Below are 22,939 nucleotides of genomic sequence, written 5' to 3'. Positions count from 1 at the left end.
GCCGTCTGGGTTCAAGCGACTCTCCCACCTAAGCCACCCAAGTAGCTGGGATTACAGGTGTGCACCACCACGCCCAGCTACCTTCGTATTTTAGTAGAGACAGGGTTTCACCATGTTGGCCAGGTTGGTCTAGAACTCCTGACCTCAGGTGATCCACCCGCCTCGGTCTCCCAAAGTGCTGGAATTACAGGCGTGAGCCACCGTGCCCAGCCCCTTACAGAATTTTCAAATGTGATTCTACAGAAATTCCTATTCAGTAATTTTTTTATAATGCTAAGCATCTCCCTAAATATAAGAAAATCTAATATTATTTTATTTCTACATTTTATATTTTCAGTGTGAACTAAAATTGGTAATTTAAACTTTATTTTCCCAGCGTCTTCAATTGTACTAGTTGAGATGTGTACACATATACACACAAATATACCCACACGTATACATGTGTGGACCGTGTGGTTACTTTCCACAAATTAAAAGTATATAACTATTTATTATGTAAAATGTAATGATATTGTATGTGTAAACATTGTGAAATGATTAATACAGTTAATGAATGCATCTGTTACCTCACAGAGTTATTTGGTTTTTTGGTTTTTTTTTCTTTTTTGAGACAAGTCTCACTCTGTCACACAGACTGGAGTGCAGTGGCGGGATCTTGGCTCACTGCAACCTCTGCCTCCCAGGTTCAAGTGATTCTTGTGCCTCAGCCTCCCAAGTAGCTGGAATTACAGGCTGGTCTCAAACTCCTGGCCTCATGTGACCCACCCTCCTTGGCCTCCCAAAGTGCTGGAATTACAGGCATGAGCCATCATGCAGCGTTTTCTTTTGTAGTGAGAACACTGAAGGTTTGCTGTCTTATTAAAATGTAAGCATATGGAGCACGTTCGTCCAACTTGTGTCCTGCTGGCTGCATGCAGCCCAGGATGGCTTTGAATGTGGCCAAACACAAATTTTTCTTAAAACATGAGATTTTTGAAAGCTAATCAGCTATGATTAGCGTTAGTGTATTTTATGCGTGGCCCAGGACAATTCTTCTTCCAGTGTGGCCCAGGGAAGCCAAAAGACTGGGTACCCTAATATAGAGCATTATGATTTAGTTATAGCCATGATGCTATGCATTAGATCCTCAAAACTTATTCATTTCATGACTGGCAGTATGCACTCATTGAACATCTTCCCATTTTCCCTACTTCTAGACTGGGTCAGCCAGCTTTGTACTCTCTGTGTCTATGGGTTCATCCTTTGTAGATTACACATAGAGGTGAGACCGTGCATTATTTTTCTTTCTGTGTCTGGCTTATTTCACTTAGTATAATGTCTTCCAGGTCCATCCATGTCGTTGAAATGTTGGCAGCATTTCATGATTTTTTATGGCTGAATAATACTGTATTGTGTATATATGCCATATTTTCTTTATCCAGTCAGTGTCCACAAACATGTCTTCATGTTTTCTTGTTTTCATGTCTTGGCAATTGTGAAATGAACATGGAGATGCAAATATTAGAAATAGTGATTTTATTTCCTTTGGTTACATACACAGAAGTGGGATTGCTGGATTATGTGGAATTTTTTTAAATTTAATTTATTTATTTTATAAATAATATAAATAAATTATTTATTAATATATAAAATTTATAAATAATATAAATATAATATAAATATAAAAATATTATTTATTTTTGAGATCGAGTCTCACCCTGTCACCCAGGCTGGAGTGCAGTGGCACGATCTCAGCTCACTGCAACCTCCGCCTCCCGGGTTCAAACGATTCTGCTGCCTCAGCTTCCTGAGTAGCTTGGATTACAGGCGCCTGTCACCACGCCCAGCTAATTTTTGTATTTTTAGTAGAGACAGGGTTTCACCATGTTGGCCAGGCTGGTCTCAAACTCCTGACCTCGTGATCCACCCACTTCAGCCTCCCAAAGTGCTAGTATTACAGGTGTGAGCCACCGTGCTTGGCCTAATTTTATTTTTTAAAGAATGTCCATACTGGTTCTCATAATGACTCTACCAATTTACAACACACCAACAATGTACAAGATTGTTTTCATCACATACTTGTCAACACTTGTTATCTCTTTTTAAAAATGTTTTTATGCTTAAAATTTCTTTTTTCTTTTTTTTGACAGAGAAGGGGTCTCACTGTGTTGCCAGGGCTGGCCTTGAACTCCTTTGCTCAAGCAGTCCTCTTACCTCAGATTCCCAAAATGCTGGGATTACAGGCATGAGCCACCATACCCAGCCCTATTCTTTTTGTATAAATTTGTGGGATATGAGTGCAACCTTGTTACACAGATAGATTGCATGGTGGTGAAGTCAGTGCTTTTAGGGTATCCATCACCCAAAAAATATACGTGTCACTTGATAATAGCCATCCTAACAAATGTGAAGTGATATTTTATCATCATTTTGGTTTGCACCTGCCTGATGACTGGTGATGTTGAGGTCCTTTTCTCATACCTGTTCGCTCTTTGTCTTCACTGGAAAAATACCTATCCATTCAGTCTGTTTTTCAATTTAGTTCTTATTATCATTCTTCTTATTGTCTTTGCCTTTGATTTGTGTGAATTCCTTATATATTCTGGATATTAACTTCTTATCAGATGCATGGCTTGCAAATATTTTTTTTCATCCTGTAAGTTTCCTTGTTTTATTTTCTTTGCTGTGCAGAAAAATTTCAGTTTGATGCAGTCCCACTTATTTATGTTTGCTTTTGTTTCTGTGCTTTGGGTGTCATACCCCAAAAAATAACTGCCAAGAACAGTATCAAATAGGATTTTCCATGTTTGCTGGATTATATAGTAACTCTATTTTTAATTTTTTGAGAAACCTTCATAGTATGTTTTTTACAGTAGCTGCATCATTTTTGCCTACCAGTGGCTCAAAAGGCCTCTCAATTTTCCATATCCATAACAATTTTTTTTGGGGGGGTGGTTACATTTCTTAATGGCTCTCCTAATGGGTTTGAGGTAATATTTTACTGTGATTTGTACTTTGTATTGGTCTAAAAGTTAGTAATCTTGAGCATCCTTTCAAATGCTTATAAGCCATTTATGTATCTTCTTTGGAGAGATGCCAGTTCAATTATTTGTCCATTTCTTAAGCTACTCACTTTTTATTGTTGAGTTTTAGACATTGTTTATATATTGTGAAAATTAACTCCTATCAAATATGTGATTTTCAAATATTTCACCCATTTCTTAGGCAGCATTTTCACCCCACTAAATTTTTCCTTTGATGTGCAGAAATTTTGAAGTTTGATGTAGTCCCATTTCTCTATTATTTTTTCCTTATGCATTTGATTTCATATCTAAGAAAATGACATCAAATTCTTGGTCTTTTGTAACGAGAAATTAATGCCAAGTCCAATGTCATATTTTCCCCCATATATTTATCTAGGAAGTTTGTTATATTTTTATGTTCAAGTATTTCATCCATTTTAAATACTGTTTTTATATGGTGCATGTAACGGAAGGGCTCAACTTATTTTTTTCATGTAAATACTCAGTTTTCAACATCATCTGTTAAAAAAACTATTTTCTTCCCCATTGTGTGGCCATAGCAATCTTATATAAGGTCATTGATTACGAACACACGTGCTTAATTTTGAGCTCTCTATTTTGTTTTATCATCCATTTATTTTTCTTTGTGCTAATACCACATTATTTGTATCTTTATAGCTTTGGGTAATGTGTTATAAAACCAGGAAGTGCAATACCTCTTTGTTATTCTTTTTAAAGGGTGTTTTGCTAGTTATAGCTCCTAAAAGAATTTGAGAAACTTAAATATATTTCTGCAAAAAAAAAGTACCATGAAGATTCTGATATTACATTGAATTTGTATGTGGCTGTGCATGTTGACATCTTAACAAAATGAAATTATCTGATCCTTGAGCAAGAATATGTTTGAGTGGGTTTAATGTCCACATTTTTTGGATTTACAGTTTTACTTCTGCTTCTGATTTCTAGTTTCATTCCATTTTGGTCAGAAAATATATACTGTATGATTTCAGTCTCCTTAAATGTATTAAGACTTGTTATGCGTCCAAACAGAATGCTCTGTGTGTGATTGAGAATATTATGTATTCTGCTGCGTTTAACTGGAACGTTCTGTATATGTCTCTTAGGTCTAATTGGTGTGTAACGTTTAAGTTTTTTATTTTCTTACTAATTTATCTGAGTTTTTTATATTTATGATTGAGAATGAGGCCTTGAAGTCTATAATTATTGTGCTGCTGTGTATTTGTTTCTTAACTTCTGTCAATATTTGTTTTATATGTTTGAGAGTGCTAATGTTATACTTATATAACAGTTATATGTGTTATAGATTCCTGGTAAATGGATCCATTTTGCCATTATATAATACCAATCTTTATCTTTTGTAAGTTTTTTACTTAAAGTGGATTTTGTCTAACTATGGCCACCCCACCCACTTGTGCTTACTGTTTGAATGGAATATATTTTTGTATCCTGTCACTTTCAGTCTGTTTGTCTCCTTAAAACTAAAGTGAGTCCCCTAAAGACGCACATTGTAAGATTTTGTTTTTAACTTATTCAGCTATTTTACTTTTTTAAGGGGTTCAATCTGTTCATATTTAAAATAATACCAGAAAGAAATAAAATTACTAGTAGTGTTTTGTTTTTGATTACTTTCTGTGCTTGTCATAAATACGTTTTCCCTCATTTCCTCTCTTACTGCCTTTGTTTTTGTTTTGTTAATTTTGTAGTGGCATACTTTGATTCCTTTTTCATTTTCTTTTGCATATCTTTTATAGGTATTTTTGTGATCACCTTGAAAAATGAGAGTTTATGAAACATATGCTTAAATCCCATGACATCTTTACTTCAATTGAATATAAAACTATACCTTTTTACATCCTTTGTTATTAATGTCACATATTATATCATTTCGTATTGTGTATCTATTAAGAGATTTACGCAAATTTGTGTTTTGGTTTATTAAATTCTATGGCAGGATTTTCAGTGTTATGCACCATTATTATAGTAGAGAATTGTAGATCTATGTATATATTTACTTTACCATTTCTTATAGAACTATACACATGGTGACAAAAACTGACAGCTTTTGTTTATCTTGTAACATCTTTTTTTTTTCCCTTATTCTAGAGGTAAATTTTTCCAGATAAAATTTTCTTTGTTGGCAGTATTTTTTTGCTTTTATAACTCAGTATTTGTTAAGTGAAATGTCTTTAATTTGCTGATAACTTCTATTTCCTCATTATTTGCTGTGGCTCTGTAATAATTTTTTTAACTTAATTATTGTATTCAGCTCCACAATTTTTGTTTTTTAAAAAAATACTTTTAATAGTTTTTAAAATCTCTGTTGATATATTCATTTCTTCATGCACTGTTTTCTTGATTCTGTTTAGTTGTCTACATTCTATTTTTGCTCATTGAACATGTTTAAAATGATTATTTTGAATTCCTTGTCAGATAGTACAAAGATCTTAATTTCTTAAAAACTGATTTCCAAAGAGTCATTTTCTTCCTTTAAATGAATATTATTTCCTGTCTTCTCTCTATGCCTTGTGATCTTTTGATGACATTTGGAAATAGACTGACTCTATAGACTGCCTCAGCCCCCCAAGTAGCTGAGAGTACAGGTGCGTGTCACCATGCCCGGCTAATTTTTGTATTCTTTCTAGAGACGGAGTTTCACTATGTTGTCCAGGCTGGTCTTGAACTCCTGAGCTCAAGTGATCCACCCGCCTCAACTTCCCAAAGTGCTAGGGTTACAGGCGTGAGCCACCATGCCCGGCCTAGTTTGTATAATTAAGTTGCCGGCATGTAAAAAGCTTTCTTTGCATTTTCATCTATATTCTTCTACCTTTATCTGAATGATAGCATAATTTATTCCTAATTCATAATCAGTATTTTATACCATATTTTGCAATATTTATATTGTTCCTCCAGTAAAAAATGTAAGTCTTTTCTCTGCTTCTACAGGCTAGATTACCACCTTACCATTTTGTGTAAAAAGAAGAGCAACATATTAATAAGTTTCTCTAGTATTATGTAAGTGCTTGTTTCTTAAAAATTATTTTCTCAAAGCTTTTTATCAATAATTATAATGGGGTTTCTGTGAAACAGTGCTCTAACTGTATACTCCTGATTCAAAAATGTGTACTTTTTATGGATAGCCAGTCATGGTTGAAAATTGTAGCTATCTAGAAGGATTCTTCATCAGTAGTCCACTATGTTTATTCAGAATTTTATGGATTATAGTTTCTTTTAATTTTGCTTTGCAATTTTGTATTTATTTGTTACAATTTTTATAATAGGCCATTTCACATTCATAGTATTTTTTAGTTTTTATTCATATAATTTTGTATGACAGTATTCAGCTCTGTACATTTTAAGGCAGTGTGAGGCAAAAGTCAAATATGAATCAGCCGTATGTTTATTGCCAATTTAATTATCTCTGTGTTTGACTGAATAAGTATCACCCCATTTTGTTTATGACTCTTATATTTATATTTTTGTTGGTCATCAATGGTGGTTTTATTCTGTTTAGGTGAGGAGTCATGAAAATTGTTGTAATTTCAACATCTATTCATTGGTGAATGTATATTTTCTTTTTGTGAGAGAAACACTTGTGATTTGAAGGTAATTTTTAAAAAGCTTTATAACTCTGTATTTCTTTTAGGTGTAATTGTTTATTTTTAATTGTCCAAAATAGATAACATAAAATTTAGAATCTTAAATATTTTTAAGTTATACAGTTCTGTTATGTTGGGTATATTGACACTGTCATGCAGTATATCTCCACATGTTTTTATCTTGGGAAACTCGAACTCAACATACATGAAACTACTCATTTTCCTCATTGACCCTTTACAAACACCTCTCTATTTTGTTGCTGAGTGTAACTACTTTAGATGTCTCATATAAATGGATTTATACAATATCTGTCTTTTTATGGCTGGCTTATTTTACTTAGCATCATGCCATCAGATTTAACTTTATTGTCAATGTTAGAAGATTTCTTCCTTTTTTTTTTTTGGATGGAGTCTCGCTCTGTTGCCAGGCTGGAGTGCAGTGGTGCAATCTCGGCTCCCTGCAACCTCTGCCTCCCGGGTTCAAGCAATTCCCCTGTCTCAGCCTCCCGAGTAGCTGGGACTACAGGCATGTGCCACCATGCCCAGCTCATTTTTTTTTTTTTTTTTTTTTGTATTTTAGTAGAGACGAGGTTTTACCATGTTGGCCAGGATGATATCGAGCTCATAACTTCGTCATCCGCCCACCTGAGCCTCCCACAATGCTGGGATTACAGGCGTGAGCCTACACACCTGACCCGATTTTCTCCTTTTTAAAAGCTGAGTATTATTCCATTATTTGTATATTATAAATTGTATTTTTCCATTCATGTGGTGAGAGAAGTTTAGGTTTCTTTCACCTATTGATTTTTGTGAATAATGCTACAATTAATATGGGTGTGCAAGTAACTATTTGACCATATACATGAAAGATAATATCTGTGCTACATTCTTTTTCATTGGTCTAATTGTCTGCCTTTATGCTAGTACTAAACTGCATTTATTACTGTAGTTTTGTCATGTGTTTTGAAATCAGGAAGTGTGATGCTTCCAACACCTTTCCTCATTTTAAAGATTATTTAGCTCTTCATGGTCTCTTGAGATTTTATTTGATTTGGGCATTGTTTTTTATTCCTGCAAAAAATGAAATTGGGAATTTGAAGGGGATCACATTGAATCTGAACATTACTTTGGGTGCTGTAAAGATGTTGTACAGTATTAATTCTTCCAGTCCTTGAACATGAGCATGCTTAAGACTGTGTTTAATTTCCATATATTTGTGGATTTTTTTCTATTACTAATTTTTAGTTTCATTCCATTTGGTCATAATAATAGTCTATAAGATTTCCATTTTTAAAAGTTTGCTAGGCCAGGCATGGTGGCTCACACCTGTAATCCCAGCACTTTGGGAGGCCGATGCAGGCAGATCACCTGAGGTCGGGAGTTTGAGACCAGCCTGACCAACATGGAGAAACCCCATCTCTACCAAAAATACAAAATTAGCCGGATGTGGTGGCACATGCCTGTAATCCCAGCTACTCCGGAGGCTGAGGCAGGAGAATCGCTTGAACCTAATAGACGGAGGTTATGGTGAGCCAAGATCGTGCCATTGCACTCCAGCCTGGGCAACAAGAGCGAAACTCAGTCTCAAAATTAAAAAAAAAAGTTTGCTAAGAATTGCTTTGTGCCCTAACAAGTGATATATCCGAGAGAATATGTTGTGAGCTATGGAGAAGATTGTGTATTCTGCTGTTGTGTGGAGTGTTTGCTATATGTCCGTTAGGTGTAATTTTTAGAGTGCTTTGAAGTCCTCTGTTCTTATATTTAATATTCTACCTTGCTTTATAACTTATTACTAAAAGTGGGATATTGAAATATCTTACTATTATTATATTGCTGTATATTTCTTCAATTTTGTTAATGTTTACTTTATATATTTGGGAACCTGATGATTATATATATGTTATCGTTTTCTAGTAAATTAATCTTTTTACTATTATTTAATGTCCTTCTTTGTCTCTTGTGAGAATTTTGACCAAAGTATATTTTATAACAGTGTTTGACCTAAAATGTATTTTGCCTTATGTAATTTTGACCTAGTTTCTTCTGATTTGGTTAACATTCTAATAGAATGACTTGTACCATCCTTCTTTTAGTCTATTGTCTTCTTCAGATTGAAAGTGAGTATCTTGTACAAAGAATGTAGTTGAATCTTGTTTTTATACCAGTTTATGTCTTTTGATTGGGAAGTTTATTCCATGAATATTTAATTTTCTGATAGAGAAGGGTTACCATTGCCATTTTATTGATTGTTTTGATTTTTGTTGCTGTTTTGTCCTTCTTTTTCTCCCTTTTTGTCTCATTTTTTCACGTTTCTTGGCTGCTTTTATGTCTTTTGAGAAATGACCATGTCCTTTGACCACTTTTTAATGAGATTATTTCTGTTTTTCTTGTAGATTTAAATTTCTTATAGATCGTGAACATTAGTCCCTTGTCAGATGCGTAGTCTACAAATACTTTCTCCCAGTAGGTTGTCTGTTAGTCTATTGATAGTTTGTCATTTTTGATTGTGCTTATTTGGATCTTTTTTTTTTTCTTTGTTAACTTAGCTAGAGATCTAGTGATCTTGTTTATCTTTTAGAAAAACTTATTTTATTGATTATTTGAATGGTTTTCTTGGTTTCAATATTTTTTTGTTCTGCTCTGATTTGAATTATTTCTTTTCTTCTTCTAGCTTTGGATTTGCTTTGTTGTTTTTCTGATTTCTTTAGGCAAGGTATCAGGTTGTTAACTTGAGATCTTTCTATCTTCTTGGTATAAAAGTTTAGCACTATAAACCCTCCTAACACTGCTTTTGCCACATTCCAAGGTTTTGTTACATTTTGTCACTTTTTTTTTTTTTTTTTTTGAGACGGAGTCTCACTCTGTCACCCAGGCTGGAGTGTAGTGGCGCTATTTCCCACTCACTGCAACCTCTGCCTCCTGGGTTCAAGTGATTCTCCTGCCTCACTCTCCCAGGTAGCTGGGATTACAGGCACCTGCTACCACGCCCAGCTAATTTCTTGTATTTTTAGTAGAGATGGGGTTTCACTATGTTGGCCAGGCTGGTCTTGAACCCCTGATCTCGTGATCTGCCCACCTCGGCCTCCCAAAGTGCTGGGATTACAGGTGTGAGCCACCGCACCCAGCCTCGTCACCATTTTTATTTGTTTCAAGTAAGTTTCTGATTTCTGCCTTAATTTCATTGTTTCCCCAAAAGTCATTCCAGAACAAGTTGTTTTGTTTTCTGTATTTGTGTAGTTTTGAGGGTTCCTCTTGCTATTGAGTTTTGAGTTTATTTCACTCTGTTTCAAGAAGATGATTTCAATTTTTCTGGATTTTTGAAATTTGTTTTATGACTGAGCATGTGGTCAGTCTTAAAGTATGTTCTGTGCACAGATGAGAATGTATGTATGTGTTCATTAGATGAATTATTCTGTAGATGTCTATGAGGTCCAGTTGGTCAAGTGCTGAGTTTAAGTCCAGAATTTCTTTGTTAGTTTTCTGCCTTGATGATCTGTAATGCTATCTGTAAGGTGTTGTCTTCCACTATGGCTGGCTAAGTCTTTTTTTTAGGTCCAGTAATAATTGCTTTATAAACCTGGGTGTGCCAATGTTGGGTGCATACATATTTAGGATAGTTAAATATTATTGATTTATCTATTTATTTATTGAATCCTTTATTAGTATGTAATGTGTTTGTCTTTTTTACTATTGTTGGTTTAAAATCTATTTTATTAATATAAGAATAGTGACCACTGCATTTTTTTGTTTGTTGGTTTTTTTCCCATTTGTGTGATAGATGTTACTTTTTCCCTTTACTTTGAGTTTATGGGTGTCATTATATGTGAGATGAGTTTTTTAAAGCCAGCAGAAGGTTAAGTCTTATTTTTTTTAAATCTGATTTGCCACTTTGTGTCATTTTCGTTTTAATTTTTAGAATTTTTTTATTTTTTTTTTGGAGACAGAGTCTCACTCTGTCACCCAGGGTGGAGTGCAGGCATGATCTCAGCTTCCTGAAATCTCTGCCTCCCGGTTTCAAGTGATTCCCTTGCCTCAGCCTCCCGAGTAGCTGGGATTACAGGCACGTGCCACCACTACGGGCTAATTTTTGTATTTTTAGTAGAGACGCGGTTTCACCATGTTGGCCAGGCTGGTCTCAAACTCCTGACCTCAGGTGATTCACCTGTGTCAGCCTCCCAAAGTGCTGGGATTACAGGCACAAGCCACCATGCCTGGCCACCACTTCGTGTCTTTTAAGTGGAGCATTTAGACTGCTGTGTTCAAGGTTAATATTGATATCTTAGTTTTTGTTCGCTTCATGTGCTCTGTAGTCTTGATTGTGCAGTTGCTTTGTAGGGTCTGTGGGCTATGTACGTATGTGTGTTTTTGTGATAGTAGGTATCATTCTTCCATTTCCATGTTTAGAACACTCTTAAGCAGCTTGTGATGCCAGTTGAGTGGTAGTTAATTCACTTAGTGATTGCTTGTGAATTCTTTGCTTATGAAACTTAGTTTGCTGGAACATAAAATTCCCAACTGTAATTTCTTTCTTTTTTTTAATCTTTTTGTTGTTGTTGTTGTTGTTGTTGAAATGGAGTTTCACTCTGTGGCCCAGCCTGGAGTGCAGTGGTGCAATCTCAGCTCACTACAACCTCCACCTCTGGGGCTCAAGCAATTCTCATGCCTCAGCCTCCCCAGTAGCTGGGACTACGGGTGAGCGCTACCATACCCGGCTAATTTTTTATATTTAATAGAGGCAGGCAGCTAACTTTTTGTGTTTAATAGAGGCCGGCTTTCACCATGTTCCCCAGAGTGGTCTCGAACTCCTGAGCTCAGGTTATCTACCCACCTTGGCCTCCCAAAGTGCTGGGATTACAAGCATGAGCACTGCACCTGCCCTCTTTCTTTAAAAATGTTAAAAACAGACCCCCCAATATCTTCCAGATTGTAAGGTTTCTGTGAGGAAGTCCACTGTTTGATAGAATTCATTTTTTAGGTAATATGACCCTTTTCTCTGGTTGCCTTTTTTTTTTTATTTCATGTTGACCTTGGAAAGTCTGAATACTATGTGTATAGTATTCAGATACTATACTTATACTTAGGGATGGTTGTCTTGTATAGTATCTCAAAGGAGTTCCTTGAATTTCTTGTATCTTTATGTCAACCTGTCTAGCAAGATGGGAAAATATTTCGTAGATTATATCCTTAAGTATGTTTTCCAAGTTGGTTAGTTTTTTTTCCTTCTCTCTCAGGAATACTAATGAGTCATAAGTTTGACCCCTTTACATAATTCCGTATCTCTCAGAAGCTGTGTTTGTTTGTAGTGAATTCTTTTTTCTTTACTGTCTTCTGACTGGGTTGATATAAAGGAGCAGTCTCTGAGCTCTGAAATACTTTCGTCTGCTTCGTCTATTCTGTTTTTAAGGCTTTGCATTGTATTTTGAAAGTCCCGTAGTAAAATTTACAATTTTTAAAGTTGTGTTTGGCCGGGCGTGGTGGCTCAAGCCTGTAATCCCAGCACTTTGGGAGGCCGAGACGGGCGGATCACGAGGTCAGGAGTTCGAGACCATCCTGGCTAACACGGTGAAACCCCGTCTCTACTAAAAAATACAAAAAACTAGCCGGGCGAGGTGGCGGGCGCCTGTAGTCCCAGCTACTCGGGAGGCTGAGGCAGGAGAATGGCGTAAAAACCCGGGAGGCAGAGCTTGCAGTGAGCTGAGATCTGGCCACTGCACTCCAGCCTGGGCGACACAGCGAGACTCCGTCTCAAAATAAATAAATAAATAAATAAATAAATAAATAAAGTTGTGTTTGGTTCTTTCAAAGGAACTAATGAGATCCTTTTGAGGTATGAAACACTCTGGCGTTCTATATTGCCAGCGTTCTTTTGCTGTCTCATCTGAGGGAGCTGGTGCTTCTTTTGCTTTTGAATTTTCTGTGATTTGGATGGGGCTTGAAAATGTTTTTTAATTCTTTTTTTTCCTTGAGGTTTTGGCTGTGGTGTATGTTGTGTGTAATCAGCTGGTGTCATTTAAGGTTGTTTTCAGAGGCAGAGGCTCTGTCTAGGTCCCTGGGTTGTAGATAAGTTCCTGCAGTGGATTTCATAGAGTGCTTCGTGTTGAAGCAATGGATTCTTGTTTGTGGTGGAATTCAGGCTTCAGTCCAAGTACATGGTGCTTAAGAGTGTTCTGGGGAGGGAAGATCGTGTGTGAGAAATTATTTTCTCTCCAAATTTATTTTGGGGCCTTGGTGATATTCCCTTCAACTGCTGGCACTGCACCCATTTCCTTTGCTTCAAGGAGGGCTTTGATGGTCTGTGCTCCCCCCTCCCTTAGGGACAGTTCACACTTTTAGGTCACCAGGAGACCCGTATTTATATCAGGGGTCCTGCCGTTCTCCTTTGTTTGCGAAAGTAAGGGTGGGTTTTGGAATGTTTCTGTGAGTCGTTTGGTGATGCAGCGGCTCGAGGATGGAAAATCACCAGGCAGGGCAATTGCACCATGGGTTTGTAACCAGTATTGCACCTGCAGCCCAGGATTTTTTGTCCAGCGGATGGCTGTGGGGCCCACCCAGTCTGTGGTCCCTCAACTCAGCAGGTCTGTCTCCAGTGTCTTCCCTGGGAGCAGGCTGAATTGGCGAGGCTTGTTCCAAGCCATCTGCATTGAAATGGCTGAGCTCTTCCAGATGTTCTAGGCTGCTAGGCTTCCTGGGATATAAACCATGGCTGGTCATCTGGCCACACCCTTCCCAGTTTATTCATGTGAATGAAGGGGAAGCCAGCTCCCAAGCTGGCTCATGTTCCCATGTCACACTCTTCTCTGTGTGCTGACACTGTGGGCTTCTACCCCACTTAAGCTCAGACCACATATATCAGCTGAATATTATTAGTCAGTGTGCGGAAGACCTGGGCAGCTGGCACTGGGCCCATGGATTTGTCCTCTGGCCCTTTGGGGTCAAGCACCATCTGTGATGTAAGTGGATGCTGTGCTGTGGGCACCCTTCTGCAGGACCAGCCAGATTCATGGTGCCTGGATCAGATTCACCTCAGTCCCATGACAGCTACAATCCTGCTCCCTCTCAGCCTGGCAGACAGCAGGAGATGGATCCCCTCAGTGCAAGATGCAGAGCCTCGGAGGATGGGCACCTATGGTCAGCTACAGCTGCACAGCACAGTGAAAACTTCAGATTTCCACAAGAGTTTAAGCTGTGCCTCTGCCTATTCTCCAGGTGGCTCCCCCTGCCAGTTCACAGACGTATAGGGATCATATGAGATCCTATAATCAGGAGCTCAGGCTAGATTTAGCTGGGAAATGCCTTTCAAGGAGAAGGAACCAAAGTGAGAATCTCAGAGGTCCATGGCTAGACTGTGTTGCCATGGGGTTTCTTCACATATCCCTTCCTTAAGTCTGGTCTGGATCTAGGAGGCAGTCCTGGTGCCCAGTGACTTTGAGCAAGCTTTCCATCTTCCTCTTCAGCCACAGTGTCTGCATTTCTTCTGAATTAAGCTTTCTCTCAAAAGATCTGTTTAGAGTGTGATGTTTTACTCAACATTTTGTTTTCTCTCCTTGGAGTGAGTGTTTCCCAGCTGCATCTAGTAAGTCATTCTGTCCTTTTCTTAATTTTCTATGTTAGCTTTGTAAAGTATATGTATCTGACTGAAAATAACAAGTGGGATATTTTGTTAATTTTATATTCCAGCTGTGTCTTCTCATTGCACTGAAGACTTTTTGTCAGAACAGGGCATGAAAGATTCATTCCAAAAGGTGATACTGAGAAGATATGGAAGCTGTGGACTTGAGGATTTACACTTAAGGAAAGATGGGGAAAATGTGGGTGAGTGTAAGGATCAAAAAGAAATTTATAATGGACTTAACCAGTGTTTGTCAACTCTACCTAGCAAAATTTTCCCATATAATAAATGTGTGAAAGTCTTTAGTAAATCATCAAGTCTAAAGAGACAAAGCATAAGACATACTACAGAGAAACTTTTCAAATGTGTACAATGTGGCAAAGTCTTTAAATCTCACTCAGGCCTTTCTTATCATAAGATAATTCATACTGAAGAGAAACTCTACATATGTGAGGAATGTGGTAAAACCTTTAAATGGTTCTCATACCTTACTAAACATAAGAGGATTCACACTGGAGAGAAACCATACAAATGTGAAGAATGTGGCAAAGCTTTTAACTGGTGCTCGACCCTTACTAAACATAAGAGAATCCATACTGGTGAGAAACCCTACAAATGTGAAGAATGTGGAAAAGCCTTTCACTGGTGTTCGCCCTTTGTTAGACATAAGAAAATTCATACTGGAGAAAAACCCTATACATGTGAAGAATGTGGCAGAGCGTTTAACCGGCACTCACATCTCACCAAACATAAGACGATTCACACTGGAAAGAAACCCTACAAATGTAAAGAATGTGGGAAAGCCTTCAACCACTGCTCCCTACTTACTGTACATGAGAGAACCCACACGGGAGAGAAACCCTATAAATGTGAAGAATGTGGCAAAGCTTTTAACTCATCATCAATTCTTACTGAACATAAGGTAATTCATAGCGGAGAGAAACCCTACAAATGTGAAAAATGCGACAAAGTCTTTAAGAGGTTCTCATACCTTACTAAACACAAGAGAATTCACACTGGAGAGAAACCCTACAAATGTGAAGAATGTGGCAAAGCTTTTAACTGGTCCTCAATCCTTACTGAACATAAGAGAATTCATACTGGAGAGAAACCCTACAACTGTGAAGAATGTGGCAAAGCCTTTAATCGGTGCTCACACCTTACTAGACATAAGAAAATTCATACTGCCATCAAACACTATAAATGTGAAGAATGTGGCAAAGCTTTTAAACGATGCTCACATCTTAATGAACATAAGAGAGTTCAAAGAAGAGAGAAATCCTGCAAGTATAAAAAATGTGGGGAAGCTTTTACTCACTGCTCAAACCTTACTACGTAAGAATTTTTACTATCGAGAAATCCTACAAATATAAGGAATGTGGCAAAGTCCTTAAATCTTGCTCAAGCCATTGAAGTCACAAGATAATTCATACTGAAGAGAAACACTACAAATGTGAAGAATATGGGAACGTCTTCAACCACTGCTCATACTTTATTGCACATAAGAAAATTCATACTGAGAAAAATTCTGATTTTAAAGAATGTGGCAAAGTGTTTAATAACTGCTATGAGCGGCCGGGCGTGGTGGCTCAAGCCTGTAACCCCAGCACTTTGGGAGGCCGAGACGGGCGGATCACGAGATCAGGAGATCGAGACCATCCTGGCTAATACGGTGAAACCCCGTCTCTACTAAAAAATACAAAAAACTAGCCGGGCGAGGTGGCAGGCGCCTGTAGTCCCAGCTACTCGGGAGGCTGAGGCAGGAGAATGGCCGGAACCCGGGAGGCGGAGCTTGCAGTGAGCTAAGATCCGGCCACTGCACTCCAGCCTGGGCGACAGAGGAGACTCCGTCTCAAAAAAAATAAAAAATAAAAAATAACTGCTATGAGCTTACTCATGAGAGGTTTTATGCTAGATAAAAGCAATAAAAGTATAATGATACACATTACATTTATCTGTGGAAAGATGTCACCAAATAAAAGCCTTCGAGTGCACAAGGTGTAATGTTAGTGATACATTTGTACGTGGAAAGGCTTCAAAAATATAAGCCTTAGAGTAACATAAGAGTTTTTATCCTGAAGAAAAACATTACAAATACAAAGATTGGTGCAATACTTTTACTTATGTTACAGATTTTGTTGTACATGGGAGAATTTATGCTGAAGGGTAACCCTCTAACAGTTGCTCAAATTTTATTCAATTTTAGAGAATTTATATTGGAAAGAAACCCTACAACTGTAATGAATATGAAAAAAATGTTTTAAAAGTACACCTTAGAAAACGCTAGAGAGTTTATATGAAAGCATTTAACAGATGCAATAAATATAAAAAATTAATCAAAAATCAAGTCTGAATGAATATCAGAAGATTCACAGTAGAAACCACTAAGATGCTAACACTTTCAATGTTATTCTAAATCAGGGTATGGATTACAAAGAATAATTCAAAGTTAACATAATTTAGTTAGGCTAAACAGGAATAAGAGACTAATATTTTAGAACTTAAAACTGTATTCAAAGTACACTGTTTTTTGCATTGAAAGAGTTTTAGATTTTTACAAAGGCAAATTTTGATGTAATTCAACTCTCAAATTACTTGATGCTGTGTCTTTATTCCTAGTGTCTGTGTAAAAGCATGTGGTCAATTTCTGCTGCTCGGAGCTTTGAGAGGTTCCATATTAGGATATCATTTATATGCTTTTCAACAGAAGATTGAGGACACTGAAATGTGAGGTGTGTGAAGAAAGTCTACACGGAGAAGCTTTTGTGGTTGACTTATAAAACTGTTGTAAGTGCTGCATGAGATAGATGTTCATAGTAATAGTCTTGTGCATTATTCAAATTTTAGTAAATTGTTTTACCGATTGTACATTAATATAGTGGATTTTGTAATGCTTTTCTTAGACTGTGTGAACTTCATTTGTTTTAATAAAACAAAATTGTTTTAATGTGTTAAGACAGTTGTGCATTGAATTAGGTGTTATCCTGCCACCAACATTAGCCTATTTTACCTTACTCAAGTTTTTAGGTAACAGACAGTAACAACATACTGTTCAGTAATATGGTGGCATGGCGTCTCTAGTGATTCTTATCCTTAGTGACTTTAAACTTCATATACGTTGGAGAATACTGTTTCCATAGGTTACATTTTTATTATTTTTCTTCGAACTATAGAGTCATTAAGATGGTTATTATGAAAATTACACAGGCATATAATCAAAAGCCATATATTTCTGAATCTTAAATGAGTATGTAGAAGATGTTATCTTACATTTTTCTTTGAACATGCAACCTCTATGGCCTTCCCAACACACATAGACTCTAAGTTTTCACTTACATGAAAGTTTAATATATAAACGTGTTACTCTAAAGATAAAATGTAAGAGAATTATGAAGCAAGTAATTGTATTTGAATGTGGATGTGTACCTATTTTGAGAAGAAAGAAAATGTGTTAGAACAAATTGGTAATTTTTAAAGTGTTGATAAGTTACTACCAAACTAAAAACCTTAAAGAATTTCAAAGCAAATGTTTTTCCCATATGTATTGAATTCATTTTTCTAAAACCTTATGGTTCCTAGTTCAGAATATCCTTATGTAAGTCCAGGTTTTACTTACCTGATATTGATAGTAGACCTAATGCATCAAAATTTATAAAGTATTCTTTATATAATCTGCTCCAGAATTATTGGAAATTGGAAATTAATGGTGCTTGCAAAACAATGTAAACATGTAATTCCATAGTAAGTGTATTGTAACATTTTATTTAGTACATTTTTTTTCATTTGGAGAACTCTATGTCAATTTTTCCTTTGTTGTTCTTTTAATTTTTATAATTAACATCATTGAGTTTATTGATCTTATTGTGTTAATTTCTTTAGGTGAACACTAGGGAGATGCCATCAGTCATGGTAGTGTTTATTTCTTTTTTTACCAACTCCTATGTCTCTACATCAGACGTGGTGTTGTTTAGACATAAATGAAGTGAACATACACAGAAAATGACTACATGTGTGAAAGCACTACCATGTGTTATACACACTCCATAATTAGTGTTCCAGTTGGAGTGAGTTGGTGGCTCCAGGAGATGAAAATTATTCAGATGAAAACATGGCATTGATTCTTCATGTCTGGAGAGGGCGTCTGTACCCAGGCTACACAACTGACTCTAAATTTAGAGGAATTGTGCTGCTTTCATTTTCTAATATCTTCAGGTTTCATTTATGTCCATCCCCAGTTATGTATGCATCAGAGTCCTTCACCGTTTTTTTTTTGGTTTGGTTTTGTTTTGTTTTGTTTTGTTTTGTTTTGTTTCGTGAGATGGAGTCTCACTCCGTCGCCCAGGCTGGAGTGCAGTGGCGCGATCTCAGCTCACTGCAAGCTCTGCCTCCCAGGTTCATGCCATTCTTCTGCCTCAGCCTCACAAGTAGCTGGGACTACAGGTGGCCACCACCACCATGACTGGCTAATTTTTTGTATTTTTAGTAGACACGGGGTTTCACTGTGTTAGCCAGTATGGTCTCGATCTGACCTCATGATCTGCCCGCATTGGCCTCCCAAAGTGCTGGGATTGCAGGCGTGAGCCACTGCGCTCGCCCTCCCTTCACCTTTTTACCTGAGTCACGGTTGCAGCTTTCTCACTGTTCTCCCCACCCCATGTTATTTTACACACTACTTTGTAAGCTCTCATGAGAAGTTTGGAGTGCTTATTGTGGTAAAAACAAAAACAAAAACAAAAAAAAAACAAAAAAAAACCTTTTAAACTTAAAATTTGTAGTCATTTACAGGTTGTAAATGCAGTCTTTGGTTTTGAATTTTTTGATATTTTTTGAGACAGAGTTTTGCTTTTGTTGTCCGGGCTGGAGTGCAGTGGCACAATCTTGGCTCACTGCAACCTCCATCTCCCAGGTTCAAACGATTATACTGCCTCAGCTTCCCAAGTAGCTGGGATTACAGGTGCCCAACACCACACCTGACTAATTTTTTTTGTAGTTTTAGTAGAGACAGAGTTTCACCATGTTGGCAAGGCTGGTCTCCAACTCTTGACCTCAGGTTACACCAGGCCTAAATGCAGTCTTTGGATTACTTAACTGAAGTAAGTTGGATTCACTCTCTACAGGTCACTGGATTTAATCAGTCAGTTAGCATTGTTCACCTTTGTAAAAGAAAAATGTTACTCTATTCTATCACAGAGTGTGTACAATATACAATTAGGTATAACAGGTAAATCATTAATAGCATTGTGCCATATATTGTAAGCACCCTATAAAGAAACACATCAGAGGCCGGGCGCGGTGGCTCACGCCTGTAATCCCAGCACTTTGGGAGGCCGAGGCGGGCGGATCACAAGGTCAGGAGATCGAGACCACGGTGAAACCCCGTCTCTACTAAAAATACAAAAAAATTAGTCGGGCGCGGTTGTGGGCGCCTGTAGTCCCGCTACTCGGGAGGCTGAGGCAGGAGAATGGCGTGAACCCGGGAGGCAGAGCTTGCAGTGAGCCGAGATCGCGCCACTGCACTCCAGCCTGGGCGACAGAGCGAGACTCTGTCTCAAAAAAAAAAAAAAAAAAAAGAAACACATCAGAATTGGAAATCTCTTAAGAGAAAATATATCTTAGAAATAAATTCTTAAGAAGTGTCAATAGTAGTTGAATGTTTAATTTAACTTTTTATGAAATACTTATAGCACAACTTATATTTCCATGCAGAATCTTCTGTTTATGAGTGTGTGTGCTAAGTGTTGAACAGTAATAGAATGACTACTCTGGATTTTTTAAAAAGTCTAAGAACCAGGAGAGCAGGCCATGAGGACATCACCATTTAATATTGAGTGGACATCCTGATGATATTTACTGTGTTTAACTCTGCAGATAGAATTGAGGCCCTGTGATTACCTGCTTTCTTCATTGAATTATGCCAAGCAGCCACAAAAGGGACTGCACAAGTTAAGTGCTTAATATGCATGTAATTAGTGAATGGAGCCTAACCACAGCCTTCCAAAATGTCTAAGTGGGCCTGAGGCCCATCTCTCAGCACCCAGGGACCTCTGTTATGTCTGTGTGAAGGACAAAGACCAGCTAAAAGAATTGCCTTGGGAGACCGAGGCAGGCGGATCATGAGGTCAGGAGATCAAGACCATCCTGGTCAACATGGTAAAACACCGTCTCTACTAAAATACAAAAAAAAATTACCCAGGGTGTTGTCACATGCCTGTAGTCCCAGCTACTCGGGAGGCTGAGGCAGGGGAATCGCTTGAACCTGGGAGTCAGAAGTTGCAGTGAGCCAGGATCACACCACTGCACTGCAGCTGGGCAACAGAGACTCCACCTCAAAAAATAAAAAAGAAATACTAACTATAATAATAACAACTCTTCGGCCGGGCGCGGTGGCTCAAGCCTGTAATCCCAGCACTTTGGGAGGCCGAGACAGGCAGATCATGAGGTCAGGGGATCAAGACCATCCTGGCTAACACGGTGAAACCCCGTCTCTACTAAAAAAAATACAAAAAACCAGCTGGGCGAGGTGGCGGGCGCCTGTAGTCCCAGCTACTCGGGAGGCTGAGGCAGGAGAATGGCATAAACCTGGGAGGCGGAGCTTGCAGTGAGCTGAGTTCCGGCCACTGCACTCCAGCCTGGGCGACAGAGCAAGACTCCATCTCAATAAAAAAACAAAAACAAAAAACAAACCAAAAAAAAACTCTTCTGTTCATGAGTGGCCCTTCAGATGGTGACATTAGAGTTCCCAACATAAGGAAAGTGGCCCTAAATCCCCTGCACAACTCCCTTTTTTGTACTGACCCCATGATGTAAAATTCTGCCATTTATTCATTTGCCACAAACAAACTTCCTTTACAATGGCAAAAAGCATTGCTTCAGATTGTGACTGTTTTTGGACATAGGGTCATTAAAGAGGTAATTAAGATTGTGAGTTCACTGACGTGGGACCTAATTAAATATAGCGGGTTCTTAGAAGAAGAGGTAGTAAAGACAGAAGTACAAGAGAAGATTCTGTTAACACAGAGTTAGAAGACAGCCATCTACAAGCCAAGGAGAGAGCCTTGGAGAAGTTATTCCACCAACATCTGTTAGATTTCTAATTTCCAGAACTGCAAGAAACTAAATTGCTGTTTTTAAGGCCCTTCCATTCTGTGATGCTGTGTTATGGCAGTCCTAGCAAACTATTACAGCCTATTAGTACACACACACAATATTCCCTGCAGCATGACTGACATGGAAAGAGGATGGTATACCATGCTGCATCAGCATTGAAAGACTAAACCACTGTGGGGAAGAGCCTCCCTTATGGCATATTATGAAGACGTGTGTGCACACCTCCTTCCCTGATGGGATATGGGGATGAGTTCTTGAGATGACACATTACAGGAACATGCATAAGGTAGTCTCACCTCCTTTTTTTGTACAACACATTCCCCCACTTTTGCGTAAAAACTTCCCTAGTAATAGTGTTGGCTTTTAAGTTTTGGAGAAGGTCTGTAGGACTGAAGCTGCATGCCACAGGAGATGCCTGGAGGGGGGAGTTAAAACAATACAAACGATAGCAACATGCAAAAATGCTCATGGCCTAATGTGAAGTGAAAACAAGATGAAAGCCTTTTCTCTAATATTTCTACAAGTGTGTGAACAGAGACTTCCCACCTAACCAAGTTGCCACTGGGACGAATGAAGGCCAGACTGTATTGAAACAGGACTATGGGTCACTCCTGGGAAGGCCCTAGGACAGAGATCAGAGAGTTTCCATATTTCAATCTGGGACCTGGGCCTGTCCTGGTCTTCTCAGGTTCCGATCTCTAGAGACCCCTAGATGCCTGCTGTCGCCACAGCCCAGTGCTGACTAAGGTTGGTGGTGTAGGGCACCCGGTCTTTTTCCAAAGAGATGGAGGAGTTACACTCATCAAACAGCTCCTCATTAATCTGAATGTGACTCTGTAAAGATTGCCCAGCAGCCAAGGTGAAAGAGATGAATTGCCTGCCTTTTTTTTTTACCATAGATGACACCTCTATTGAAATTTTGCTGTTCAGATCAGGCACATAGGAACATCTGCATAGATCTGCAGCCAGGAAGGAAACCAGAGGACAGCTTAAAGTCTTGGGATTCACATGTGAGTAGACAAACTTGGTCCCCATTTTGCCAGCCATGACCTGGATGTGAACATGACAGACCCACAAGAGTTTCAACTTTTGACAACCTGGTTCTGTCCAGGAAGAATGCCCTCACCTCTTCATCCCCCTGCAAGACATGGCAATGGGGGACAATGTGGGGCTGTCTAGATGAAATGACAAGAGAGGACTGGCCTGGATGTGTTCTGGGTTGCCCTGTTATCTGCGGGTGCGCCTCATTAGAAATGAGGGCTGAGTGAACATCTGCATTTTCAGAGAAGGCTTTTAGTTTGAGCCTTTGTAAGGCTAAAACTCAGAATAAGGATACCATGGAAGAGCATGTTACTCTCTTGAGCATCTCTCACCAAAGGAGCTGGATACAGAGTTGTCTCTAGAAGGTGGGGTCCTGGTTTTCTAAGTTCTGTTGGGTTCCATCACCAAGGAAGTATGTTAGTCTCTTCAAGGTTCCATCCACCGGCCCCTTCTTTCTATAAGACCTACCCAAAGGCCCCACTGATTACTCAGCCTCCTCTCCCATGTCAGGCCTCTATTTGTATGTAATTGTGAAATCACACCTCCCCCTTAATTTCCTGGGA

General features: G+C 38.3%; 1 protein-coding gene across 3 annotated transcripts in view; it reads left to right on the top strand.

Moving 5' to 3' along the window:
- ZNF682 (zinc finger protein 682) overlaps window positions 1–17,180 on the top strand; it is a 240,482-nt gene extending 223,302 nt beyond the window's left edge. The window contains exons 4-5 of one of the 3 annotated variants that reach the window (XR_013409328.1): window positions 14,297–15,802; window positions 16,118–17,180. Coding sequence is in view for 2 of the 3 variants with exons in the window: in XM_015123418.3 (XP_014978904.3) it covers window positions 14,297–15,567 (1,271 nt within the window). In the remaining variant the exon portion in view is untranslated. Of the gene's footprint in view, window positions 1–14,296 lie in introns of all 3 variants that reach the window. The other 2 variants (XM_077978605.1, XM_015123418.3) reach the window with 2 other exon arrangements.
- The last annotated feature ends 5,759 nt before the right edge of the window (window positions 17,181–22,939 follow it).

Source organism: Macaca mulatta, chromosome 19, assembly GCF_049350105.2.
Source record: "Macaca mulatta isolate MMU2019108-1 chromosome 19, T2T-MMU8v2.0, whole genome shotgun sequence".
Classification (NCBI taxonomy): domain Eukaryota; kingdom Metazoa; phylum Chordata; class Mammalia; order Primates; family Cercopithecidae; genus Macaca; species Macaca mulatta.
The sequence above is the reverse complement of the archived record's forward strand: the minus strand, read 5'-3'. Positions and strand labels throughout refer to the sequence as shown.